Below are 12,656 nucleotides of genomic sequence, written 5' to 3' on the forward strand. Positions count from 1 at the left end.
AACCATTTATACCACTGCTCATTTTTTGTACAGTACATTTAAAATCGTTAATGTGTAGAATTATTTTAATATAAACCATGAAATGATATGGAGCTGCTTTTGAATGACCAGCCTGTTAAAATAGACCCCCAGCGCTTCTGTTTCCAGGTGCACACAGAACCCAAAAGCATATTCCTGCTTACAACTGGGAAAAAAGCCTCACCTTACGTTCACTGTGGTATATGGCAGTTCTCTGGGGCCTAGTTTCATGCATTTTACAGTACCTACAGCTTTGTGCCAGCTCGTGCTGAGAGCAGAGTGATTGAAGTCTCGCCTTGACCCAGATTGTGTGGGTTTCAAATATGAAGACAACATCAAAACCTGAGTCATGGAAAGAGAACTAAGACATTGGGCCTTAAGGCTGCCTCGTTTATAGGGCAAAAATAAACCCCAGGCCTGCACTGCTCGTGGTCTGTGCCCTGTGGAAGCCCCCCCCGCGTTGCAGCGGGAGCAGCCAGGCAGCCGCGGCGGTTAGGAGGCCGCATGGGCCGCGGCCGGGCCGCCCCTGAGGGAGCCTGCGGCGCGAGGGCCATGGCGGCGGCGAGCAGCCGCCCCGCCTCGGTCACCCCGAGAGCGATGGCGGCGGAGAGCAGCAGCGCGGACCCCGTAGCCCCGGAGCCACCGCCGGAGCCCTCCCCCGCTGCGGGGCGCTGGGGTGACGGCGAGCTGCCGGCGCAGGTAGCCCGGGGAGGGTGGATGCGGGCAGGCCCCGCCCCTTCCCCGGGGTGGTCGGAGGCTGCTGGAAGCTGAGGGTGGGATTGCACTCCCTCACTACGTGTCTGGACAGGCATGAGAGAACTCTTATATGACTAAAAAAAAGCCTTTGCAACATGTCATTGACAAAGTCTGTAACGATTTGGGCCTAAGTGCTGCCGTTTGATGGGCCAGAATCAAGGAAAGAAGTATTTGAAAGACTTGAGGAAGACTTAATGAGATTTAAAGAGAAATACCATTTTTTAATGGGAGCACAAGGAATTGGGAAACCAAACCAAACCTCTTTCTCTCCAGAAAAATAAATGAAATCCACTTCCATCAACATTTCTTTGATAAATGCACTCCAGGCTAGTACCAAGGAAAGGACGTGAGTGCTCAGACAAGTGAAAGCTGTTCTGCTCCGGTTCTTGCTTTCCTACGCCCCCTCGTGGACTAAACTGTAACAAATGATTTAAAAGAAAAATATTCTTAGGCTGTACTCTGTTCCTTCACAGATCCAATTTAAAATTCTGAGAGGACACAGTGATACTGTGAGCTCCTGCCACTTTTGCTTTGAAGACACAAAAATACTTTCATGCTCTTTTGATAGAACAGTGAAGCTTTGGGTATGTTATGAATGCAATAACAACACATAAAAAATCTTAAAGCTGAAATCAAACAGGAATGTTATACAGCCTTGAAAACTGGCTGAATTACCAAGGAACCATCTGAAGCTACTTTACTGATGTTTAAAAATAGCAACTGTAAATGTTTTTGCAGTCACAGATAAATAGTAAAACTCCTATTCCAGACTTGGAACGTGATCTTTGAGATTAAAGGGTTACTCTTGTAGGCAGATGTAGCACACACTGAATCAGATCTCTAGTTTATTAATATTTTAGAAGTGTAAGTTGATACACAAAGCTTACTCTTTTTTGTTTTTTCTCTTTAAAGTTCCTTTTCCTGACTTGAGTTTGTATTTAGCTGTTTGTGCAGGAGACGTCTGGGTGTAACAGATGAGCTCCTCTGTTTCAATCAGTCTTAAAAAGAAGGAACAGAGTCTGAGATTATAAGAGTTACTGAAGTTAGACTAACTTGGCTGATCTCATAAGTGTTGTTTTCCCTTATTTTGTGATGCTTTGTATTTTGTTACAATTAGCAAAGCATTTCCTAATCAAACTCATTTGAATTTATTGAAGGATGTTGAGAAAGATTTTCCTATTCAAGTTTTTGAAGAACACCACACTGCACCAGTTTCTGAGTGCAACTTGACTCCTGATGACAGAAGGTGATAATTTTATCTTTTTTTTTTTTAAGTTACTTTTTTTGTGGTTTTGAGGTTCAATTTCGGTGCATGTGGAAACACTACAAAGCCTAGAAGAAATGTTACTTTTTCAATTCTTCCTATGGTTGCCAAACTTGTAAGTCAAACTTCTTTTGTTTACTTTTGTGCTCCATACTAAATCAGTCTGTTGTAATTTTGCCTTACATCTCCTTTCCTCCATATATTCTTCCTACTTTCTCCATCCTTGCACTTTCCTTTATGCTGTCCATACTCTGGTAGCAGACTGCTTACGGCCAGTCTCCTCCATTCACATGAACTCCCATAAATCTCACCTTGTTCTCACAATTTGTACAGGAACTCTTAATTATTTTCTGGTTTGCATATGATGTCTGCTGAGTTAAGCAGGAGTCTTTTTATTGTCTTAAATGTGTGTTGGAATCATCTGATAGATTATTGCCTCTTTCAGGGCAAAGGACTTCTCCAGTTTCTGAGTTATATATGGGACTGGAAGTCTATTTGGCATGTATTGTGAGAGGAGCATATAAGCATATGTATCACTTGTATAAAAGAACAACATTCAATTAGCCAAGTTTCAGGGGTTCATCTGTCAGTGAGATTTATTCCTTCATAAAAGTTTCTCCTGTCTCTATTGTCTATTAATATTCTATAGCCTTTCCATTAAGCCTGTCTTGTCAATTAAAGAAGACGTGTATCTTAATCTATGGACGTAATAATTGCAACAACTGCAGCATATATTAATATTTGGTTAAGCAGGTCATGCAGTGCCTCCAGGAGTACTATTTCTAACATAATTTATCATTAAGTCATAGTTTAAATCAACTTTTATCATATTATAGAGTTGACAGATTAGTTTTTTGATCACTGAATAGTACACGTGCTATGCTGCCTATTGCGATTGTGTATGTTTTTGAAAACTGCTGAGGAGCAAGGAAAATACCATCATATACAGCCCTGGAAACCACTTTCCAATCAAGAATACTGCCAACTAGTTCATAAAGGTCTTTTGTGTTACATGTTCCCATTCAGGAGCAGAAAGTCTGTTGGTCACGGGAAGGATATACGTATGGAGAAAATAAAAAGTTTCATACTGTAATAGTATTTTTAGTTGGAATGTTAACATACTATGTTTCTTGGGCAAAATGTGTAATTATGAATTTTATCAACAATAAAAAACTACAATGGTACTAAAACACTTGTCACAACAGATCAGGTTCCAAAGAAACACAAGGAAAAATTTCTTCACTGTTCGGGTGAGGGAGCATGGGAACAGGCTGCCCAGATGGGCTGGGGAGTCTCCTTCTCTGAACACATTCAAACCCACCTGGACGAGTTCCTGTGTGACCTGCTCTAGGTGGTCCTGCTCCGGCAGGGGGGTTGGATTAGATGATCTTTCAAGTTCCCTTCCAGCTCTTAAGATTCTGTGATCCAGTGACTGTCACTATAAATATTCCTTTAGATATTTGGCAACATTTAAATAAAGTGTTGACCTCCCATTTAATGGAAACTTTATTGAGAAGCCTTATTGTCTAATGTGGCTTTATGTTTGTGGTAGAGGATTACCCAGCAACATAAGCACTGCAAATCCAAACAACCTTACCAACAGGAACACTTTGCACTTGTTAAAGAAAAGACATCATAATGGCTTTAAAAATATTCTAACATTAGAATTAATTAAATATCTTGTAATGGGTGAAATTAAGTTGATTGCTTGCATTGAAAATTACATACATGACGTTTTTATTAATAATTTATATCTGAAATAGAATCATTTTTCTAACTAATCTATGTGATAATTTTTGCTGCAGCCTTTAAAAATCTGGTTTAAATGAGTGGGTGTGAGGATGTCAAATCATGGTCAGAATGAAAAGTTGTCATTTGTTTTTCAAACACCTTCCTTTAAGTCAGAACATTGATTGCTATTTTCATTAACATTTTTAGAGTGGTAACATCATCATATGATAACACTGTCAAGGCTTGGGATATGGAAACAGGAAAAATGCTTGTATGTATCCATTTGAATGCATCTTGGAGAAGGTACAACTGTAAAGTTCAGATTTATTGTTTTGTCACTGATCAACTTTTTGTTAGCGCAATACATTATAGTTGGGGGTGGGCTTGATTTTTTTAGTCCTAGTTTTGATACTGATAATTGCTTAATTTTGAGTAAGTCTCTTGATTAACATGTCTCAGTTATTTCAGATACAGACGGGGTATAGTAATAATAACTTGTCTCAGAAGATACACTTAAGATTGATTAAATTAACCTTTTAGGATTTGAACAGGATGGCCGTGCCTAATTTGAAGATGCAAAAATAGAAAAATTGAATATAAAGATGTCTATCAGCTTTTACCAAAACAAAGTAATATCAGAAACCTCCTTTCTGATTCTGCTTCCAGATTACAGAAGGTCTGGTGTAAAACTCTAACTCTCAAGCATGTTTTCTTTTTAGTGGACAGTAGAACATGAAGGCATCGTAACTTCATGTAATATTTCTTGCGACGGTAGATGTGTGGTATCTGGTTCAGATAAAGAAAATACCTTATATGTTTTGGATGCAGTAAGTGCAACAATAGTGGCACATATCCAGGGTAAGACTTACAACTTTTAAATCTTATTTATGCAGATCTTGAAATATTTTTTTTTACAATACATTCAGAAAAAGTAATTTTTTCAGCTCAATTATCCTGTAAGGCATTAAACCCAGTATTTTCCAGAATAGGCTTATAAAAAGGATATAATGGGAAAAAATTAGACCAACAGTGACTCTATTTTGAACAGTAATTTCTCTTTGAGTGTGATTTCACTAGTGAGACCTCAGTCCCATGAGGTTTCCACTCAAGAAATTTGCCATTCCTGCAGAATCAGTTCAAGATATATGACCAGTCTTACAAATGTGAAATTAGCATGTGGTTAAAGGGCTCCTGTGAGTCAGAGCCTGATGGTAAAATCATTGGGATTTAAAAATAAAAAGCACAATAAATGAATTGTAATATCTTTATTAGATCTGTCCCTGTTAGGGGACACAATCAGGATGTGTTGTGTTTACATTATTTTATTGGAGCTATTTGCATTCTTACAATTACCTGCTTAAGTGCACCCTAAGAGTCTGAGTAGCTGGCTGTCACTGGTGTTACTTGGCCGCACTTCTGGACTTACTTCCAGGACTGGAGCAGAGAAATAAGTTGCTCCTGGGCAGCAAGTGAATCTACCTGAACTGTCTATGTTGAGTGCCTGGGTACAGGTTCATACTTCATGCTGTTTGCAGTAACTATGAGGCATCTCTGTCATTGAGAGGTAAGTGAGGAGGTGTCTTAGTGAAACAGCCATTTTGAAATGACAATGTTTTGGAAACAGACTTGTGCCTAGATGCTATGGGGGGTTCTGCCTTTCAGACCCATGTTCGGGCATCCAGATGTGATTATACAAAATAACTAATAGTCTAACTTGATGGTTTTTGTATAGGTCATCACAAAAGTACAATCACGAGGTGTTGTTTTGACCCTGATAACCAAAGAGTGACCTCCGTATCATACGATAAGACCATAAAGCTGTGGGATATGGTAACACGATCCACCTCAGTTACAATTCATGAGTAAGAAACAATACTATAGTTAATTATCCATGGTATTATTTGCAACTTTCATGATTATCAGTGAGATTTATGCTAAGATTTGTACTAGAGGAAATGAACAATAATTGTTGAGCTAAATAAAGTAACACATCAGCATATAGAATAGGTGAATCAAATGGTCCCCTCAGCCTCCTGCAGTAAATCATTAAGAAATTGTATTTTGATGATTATAAGCATTTCTCTAGAAATGCTCTAGAGGCCAGAGTCCAGAGATATTTTTCCAGACCATTTTTCCTTGTATGCTTTTGGAGATGGTCATGCCCAGTGTCAGAAGCCTTGCTCAGCATGATCTCCTGAGCCTTCACATGCTAAATTCTTGTGTCTCTCACTGAAGCCAGTAATACAGTAAAAATATTGCATCGGTTTAGGGTATTGTTATAATTTTAAGAAGGAAGTATGCAAAAATAGACATGTTAAATAAACTGTTAAAAAATCAATGGCTTTAAATAAACTCAGCCAATTTATCTTTGAATTCTTAAAGCGGTAATTAGGGAGTGAGTCTGCCTTTAAGCACTGTAATAAAATTGTCTTTGAGGGATTAGGAATTACTTTGGATGGGAAATTCAATCTGGAACATTTTAATGTTTCTTTTAAATTTCAGTGACTGCAGCATTATTTCCTGTAAGAGATGCTCATAATCCTTTCTCCAGTGTAGATTTCAGGAAACACTAGAGTCCTCATCCAATTCTGGAACATACAGATTTGTTTTACGATGGTTATCACTGCCTCCAAAATTTGCTTTTAATCTAGAATGGTGTAATCTTTTTCCTCTGACTGTTGTAATTGAAATTTTCAGGTAGAGATAGGTGTGTGGTATTTATTTAATGAAAACTGAGTGGCTTTTATGGGTAATTTACTTTTAGTAAAATGTAGTTGTGTTGTAGCTGCAGAACAATTCATTGTTATGCTGCATTCAACAACAACAAAGTCAGTCACTTGTCATTTAACAGTGGGTTCAGTCCCACAAAGTGACCTAATCAAATAAGAGAGGTAAGCCTGTGCTGGCTACAAGGCTGTAACCAGCTCTAGAGACTTCACAGAACTAATCATATGGTTAAAATTCAGAATATGCTTATGATGCTTCACTGAATGGATATGGGGTGCTCACTGTTGCAGGAGGCTCTTTGAGAGATTTGTATTGGTTACAAAAGCTCAATCTTTCTGTGGTTTTCAACTGTGTTTTAGGGGACACAGCAATGCTATCTCAGATTGCTGCTTTACCTCTGATGGTCATTACTTGTGCACAGCATCCTGGGACAAGAGCTTAAAAATATGGGATATAAAGTCAGGACAATTCCAGTGTCATCAGCCTGTTTCCTTGAACCAAGGACATGAAGGTTCTGTTAGTTCCTGCCTTTTTAGCCAAGATGGTGAGTTATCTTAACACTAGTGAACGATGTCTCTCAACACCTACATATAGCACATCTCAGATAAACCATGAGTGATCACTCTAATCATGTAGATAATTAATTCATAATTTCCACCATGTTTAATTATGAGAACATCATGTCCATGTAAGTAAGTAAATTGAAGTTGATGGTCTGTGTTCTGTGTTAAGCAGGCAACTGAAACAATTTGCTTAATTGATAGACCCATCAAGAGGTATAATAAAAAGGTCATTATGGAGTTAAAGCACAATACAATGTTAGAAGATTAACTTAGTACTTGTGGTTATTCTCCTGACATTAGTTAGTTGAAAAAGCACGTTCAGAAATACTCTACTGATATGTAATAATTAGGAAATTGTATGTCTTTGTTAGTGCCCTCAAAAGTAATGTTACTTCACAGCCCAAACAACATGTGCTGGTAACATGCTGCTGAAAAACTTCATGGGAGTTCCCAGCTACCTTGATGAAACATTTAAACTACCATGTTTCAAGTACATGATATTTGTGAGTTATGGCAAGACAATTTGGCTCCTGGAACTTGATGTCTCCTTGATGCTATGGCACGTAGATGTTTGGATGAGGAAGCAGAGTGCCCAGTTTACCTGTATCTGAGTAAAGGCAGTGGGGAGCTATTTCTTAACTGCTCTAGTTCCATTACTTGCAGTAGATCATAGACAACTCCTAATCCTTCCACAACATGAAATCAGTGTTACTGCAAACTGCTACTGTGCTGAGACAGCTTCTCTTCACTGGGATGGGCTGATAGTGATCTAATTGTTTTCTTTTGCAACTTCACATCTGAATACTGCAGGAAAGGTGAATCTTGAACAGGGGTTTATTCTGCCATCATACCCAAACAATGCCTTCTGAGTTAGGCAACTCAAATACATAGACAGCAGCTCTGAGGGGGAAAAAGGTACCCGTGGCTGGGAGACATGCAAATACAGATAGACCTGTAAATATTGGAATCTGAAAGCATGCTTTCCACACTAAACTCTGCTTTTTTGGTTTTACTGACAGTTGACCTGACAATTCTGAAAGTATTCTCTATTTTTCATTTTTAAACAAGGTATCTCAGTTTTCTAAGTTAACAAAATTTCCATATCTTTTTTTCCCACTCGGTTGCATGTTTGCTAAATCTATGTATTAATATTTACCGGTTTAAGAACATTAACAACAAATAGCCAAATGGCATGAGTAATAACTTATTAGCTAATTTTTTCATAAAGTCTGACTCACTGCTAGGAGGAGCCTCTTTTATTAGTCTGTGTGACAAAGCAAAGATAAAATACAGTATTCTGATTTTACATTTCAGCATCACTGGTTGTGTCTGGCGGATATGACAAAACTGTAGCTGTATGGGATACAGATGCAGGCTGTAAAAAGCTAAGCTTGCAGGTACTGAGCTCTTATTTGGTCTCTAGTTTGACGAGAAGGTGTAAAATGCATTGCTGGTTTAAAAGCATTGTGTATTTAATTATGTGACAAATATCCTTGCCTATCCTTTTTAGATGCAGGCAGGAATATATCCTGGATTTATGTGATTTAATTTCCTAGGACAGTATATTTTTATACAATTAGCTACAAAGATATTATTTTGTCAAGTCAGTTTTTAATAAGCTATAACAATTCTCTTTTTATGAACAAGCTCATTTAAGGATTACATTGAATGGAGTTGTACCCGTGTTTTAGGAGAGAATATCCTCCAGCAAGTTACAAGAGTCTGGATCATGCATATATTCATTTTGAAATGCCAGACGTATATCTGTGTGTTTATGTACTTGCTTATGTCATTAAGCATTAAAAAAAGAGTATATTGGCATTGAGGTTGTCAAGCTTAGCTCAGTCACTGGGTTACATAGTTTACATTACTGCTTGTTGTGATGAGTGTATGGTCCAAAATGTCACAATGCTTTTTAGGAGGAACCATTCTGTAAATGAGGTGGCTATTCAGTATTTGGCTATTCCTGCTTAGAGCTAGGCCTCCTCTTTTCTTCCATATCCATGGCAATGCTACCCAATATCTGATGTGGTAAATAATACCTGAATAAAATTTTTAAAAAGTCCATCTCATCAGGGTTTTTTTGTGCATCATGACTTTATTTTTTACAAATGTACCATATTGTGATACCTTTCATTTGTTTCTTATTTTAGTGGAAACAATCAACAAGACTTGAAATAATGATCAGACATGTGGGTCAAAGAAAAGAGTTAGCAGTGTTCATCAAGTTATGTGCATGCATTTTGCAAATATTCAATTCACAGAAGCCAAGTAATGTCAGGGTTCAGATTTGCAACCTTGGCTTTTCCTAACTTATGGAAAGATGATTTTACTGGACTTCTTACTTACTGGATATGCTTATTCAAGGCTTAGTTAATACACTCATGAAAAAACTCACCTGGAAGATTGCAGAAAAGACCACTTCAAAACCTTGGGCTTAAAAATAGCTTTCAACTGCTGTCTTGTTCAAGATAGCATCTTCAGATACGAGAGCTCATAAGCCTGTGCCTCACACACATTACTTTAAGTGTAAGCTTCCCTCCCCTTCACAGTTGGAACTGTACTGATTAGGCCTTTTGAGCAGGAACAGTACACATTCTCCACCAACACTGGTGCTTTACATAATGCAGCTACTGCACATTTCCCAGTTCACAGCAATCACCGTAACTCAGTTTCCCGTAAAAACCAAGGCATCTGTTTAAATGCTAATATCTCTGTAACTATGGAGAATTCTAGTTTAGTATCTGTGCCTTGGTATAATTATATTCTGGGCTCATAACTAAATGCAAAAACATGTTTTAAGCATTCCACTATAAACCCCACGTTTGACTACTTCCCTGTGTACTCCACTGCTGGAAAAATATATGTGTTTCTCAGGTGTGGTGTTTGTCTATCAAAATGACACCATGCCTTTCTAAACTCTGGGAATTGTATCTGCTAATACTATTCATGTTTGAATAATCTCCGTGGCTGGAGTAAATAATTCATTTTAGATTTTAAGCTGTTCCTATTCTCATGCCAACTCAGTGTTGTTAACCTCAAATCAGCTGTGCTGCTGTTGTCAGAACAAGGATATCTGATACAGCTGTTTGCCTTGGCCTGCTCTCAGAACTGGTTTCCTTCCTGTAAAATGAGGGGGAAGCTGCTCTCTCTTTCCTCCATTATCACATCATAAACAGCCTCCAGATTTTTTAGGTAATGAGTGTTAGAAGTCAACTCTCTCTTTATGATTCATTAATCAGAAAAAAAGCTATGCTTAAATGGAATTTCCACCCCTGATGACTTCTCAGTGCTTCCTAGAGATGGTAACAGCCACTGTTTTCAGGTATGTGTAGGAAAGTATGACCTTAATAGCAGCATTTTTTTCTTGACTGGACACAAGGCAGTCTAGGTAAGACTTTTGTCACTTAATTTATAAATAGATTTATGGTACAAATACTTGTTTTTATTCTAATAAGGTTTTTTTTCCTTGCATAATAGTTACATTTTGCTTTACTGTAGGGGCATTGGGACTGGGTAACAGATGTTGCAATTAGTAAAAATAAGAAATGGATTCTTTCAGCCTCAAAGGTAATCACTGATTTTGGATGTGGTTGCAGGAACAAACTTCTAAGTGCATGTTGAGATTTCATCCCTTATTTTCATCTTTTTTTTTGGATGAAATTTAACCATGGTCAAGTTGCTCATAAAAGTGCCAAGTTGTAATCAGTATTTACCTCAAGTAATTATAGAAAGATCTTTGAAAGAATTTTATAAGTGTGTTTATTTTTGGTTATTTGAAAATGTGTAAGTAGTTTAAGATTGCTAAAGATTGTTTCCAGAGACATGATATTTAAATGTGAGTGAGTATAGCTCTCATGTTGAGAGGGCTCATCTGATGAGATGAGATCTCATGCTTATGGAAATGATGTAAATCACTCTTCTGGTAGTATGCAAATGCATAAAAATAATTGCATGTTTTTCTCAGGATTCCACTTTGAGATTGTGGAACATTGAGAAGATGGATCATATTCCCTTGATGACAGAAATCAGAAATGCAGAAGGGTCAAAAATTACTCAGGTTCTATGACTTTGTTTTTTAATCACAGTTCATACTTACTTAGAAGGAAAATTTGAATGTTAAAGGAAAGCTGTCAGATATTAAGGCTGAAAACAGAAATTCATTTGGCTTGTTCTTTCTTTGCAAACACTGATCCTTTTTTGAGAGTGGGATGTAGTAGTAACAGTACTCTTTAAAAATTGGTTTTGTAAGGGCCCTAGTTTTCATACACAGGTTTATTTTTGTTTTTAGAAAACAATCACATATGTTCATTTAAAAAACCCCATATTTTGGTTTTCTACACCTGATGCTTCTGCAGAATAATTGACCACTTATACAGAAGTATTACTAAACCAAGGCAGGCTATATATGCTCCTGGGTACTAATTAGCTCATATGAATTCTGAGGAGTGTCTTTTTCAAGCTGAGACTGTATGTATTCTGACTTGTAAAACATGAATTATAAAGACACATTAGGAAAGAAGAATATTAGCAAGCTTAATGCTATTGAAACATGCTTTTATTGAAGTCCCTCAATTGGATTTGGTAGTGGATTTGCAAGGTCTTGTGTAGATTTTCCTCCTTGTCAATAACCATAAGTGAAACTGCATGAAAAAGAAATAACTAGTTTTTTATTTCTATAGTATTTTTAAATCAGAGTTTCTCATTGAATAGCTGGTATTCAAAAGCAGTGAGCAGCTTTTTAAGCTTCTAAATCAGTTTTATAAATGTGCCAGTGAAAAATGCATACATTCTTAAAAGTACCAATTAATAGGAAAAGTGGTATGGGAAAGGATTTTTGGGTGCATTTTATCCATACTTAAAGCATGCCAAATGATTAGAAGAATATCTTGCATTTTTTTGTAAATAGTTTCACAAGTAGTGAATTGGGAAGCAGTGTTATGATGCTCTGAAAGATGTGGGTTAAACTTTATGTGTATAGTCAGCAGAAAAACCTTTTAGTATTTAATTTAAAATTATTGTTATGTATCAATTTTCCTTTGTGTTTTAAATTTTTCTTTCTATATGTTCTCCTTTAGTCAGGTAAAAAAAAAAAGACAAAACCAAAAATAGCCCCAAACCATTTGATGATAATCTCCAAGACAGAACAGCTAAAAAACTGCCTAGTTTTTGTGTGGCTTCATGGGTGAAGTGTGTTATTTTATTAGCTTAAAAAAACCTCCCAAATCAGAATTCATGTAAAATATAGTTTTATTGAGGGGGGAAAAACCCTTCATCACAGGAATGAATTTTGAGCAGCCCTGTCTGTGTTATGGCAGCCACACATGCTTGGTGCGTGTCAAAAATCGAGCTTAGCTGTTTATGTGTGTATAGAGCTGAACCTTCATGAATGCAGTAATGTACATCTGTCACAAGTAATTAACTGAAATGCCTTTTTTTTTCTGTTATATTTACACCAGTGTGAAGTATGTGAAAAACCTTTCTTATGTCTGCAACGTAGTGACTCTGCAATGACATCCAAGTGTGTATTCTGTCGTCTGTCTTCTCCAGTGAGAAAAAAGTTGCCGTTGCCACCTTCTGTTTCCCTTGATCTTTAA

At 37.2% G+C, this 12,656-nt stretch overlaps 1 protein-coding gene across 1 annotated transcript; it reads left to right on the forward strand.

The window, feature by feature from the left end:
- The first annotated feature begins 615 nt into the window (after nucleotides 1-615).
- On the forward strand, nucleotides 616-12,656 carry WDR88 (WD repeat domain 88). The gene is made up of 11 exons (XM_062007186.1): nucleotides 616-717; nucleotides 1,248-1,358; nucleotides 1,932-2,020; nucleotides 3,977-4,040; nucleotides 4,489-4,627; nucleotides 5,502-5,631; nucleotides 6,856-7,040; nucleotides 8,374-8,456; nucleotides 10,561-10,629; nucleotides 11,027-11,119; nucleotides 12,519-12,656. The coding sequence occupies exons 1-11, from the start codon at nucleotides 616-618 to the stop codon at nucleotides 12,654-12,656; spliced, it is 1,203 nt and encodes a 400-aa protein (XP_061863170.1).

The sequence above is a fragment of the Colius striatus genome, chromosome 14, assembly GCF_028858725.1.
Source record: "Colius striatus isolate bColStr4 chromosome 14, bColStr4.1.hap1, whole genome shotgun sequence".
NCBI lineage: Eukaryota > Metazoa > Chordata > Aves > Coliiformes > Coliidae > Colius > Colius striatus.

Bases quoted from the DNA above. Each gene is read 5' to 3' on its own strand.
- WDR88 (XM_062007186.1), top strand. From the start codon at position 616: ATGGCGGCGGAGAGCAGCAGCGCGGACCCCGTAGCCCCGGAGCCACCG. The intron at 718-1,247 runs GTAGCCCGGGGA...GTTCCTTCACAG, and splicing joins ACGGCGAGCTGCCGGCGCAG to ATCCAATTTAAAATTCTGAG. The intron at 8,457-10,560 runs GTACTGAGCTCT...GCTTTACTGTAG, and splicing joins GTAAAAAGCTAAGCTTGCAG to GGGCATTGGGACTGGGTAAC.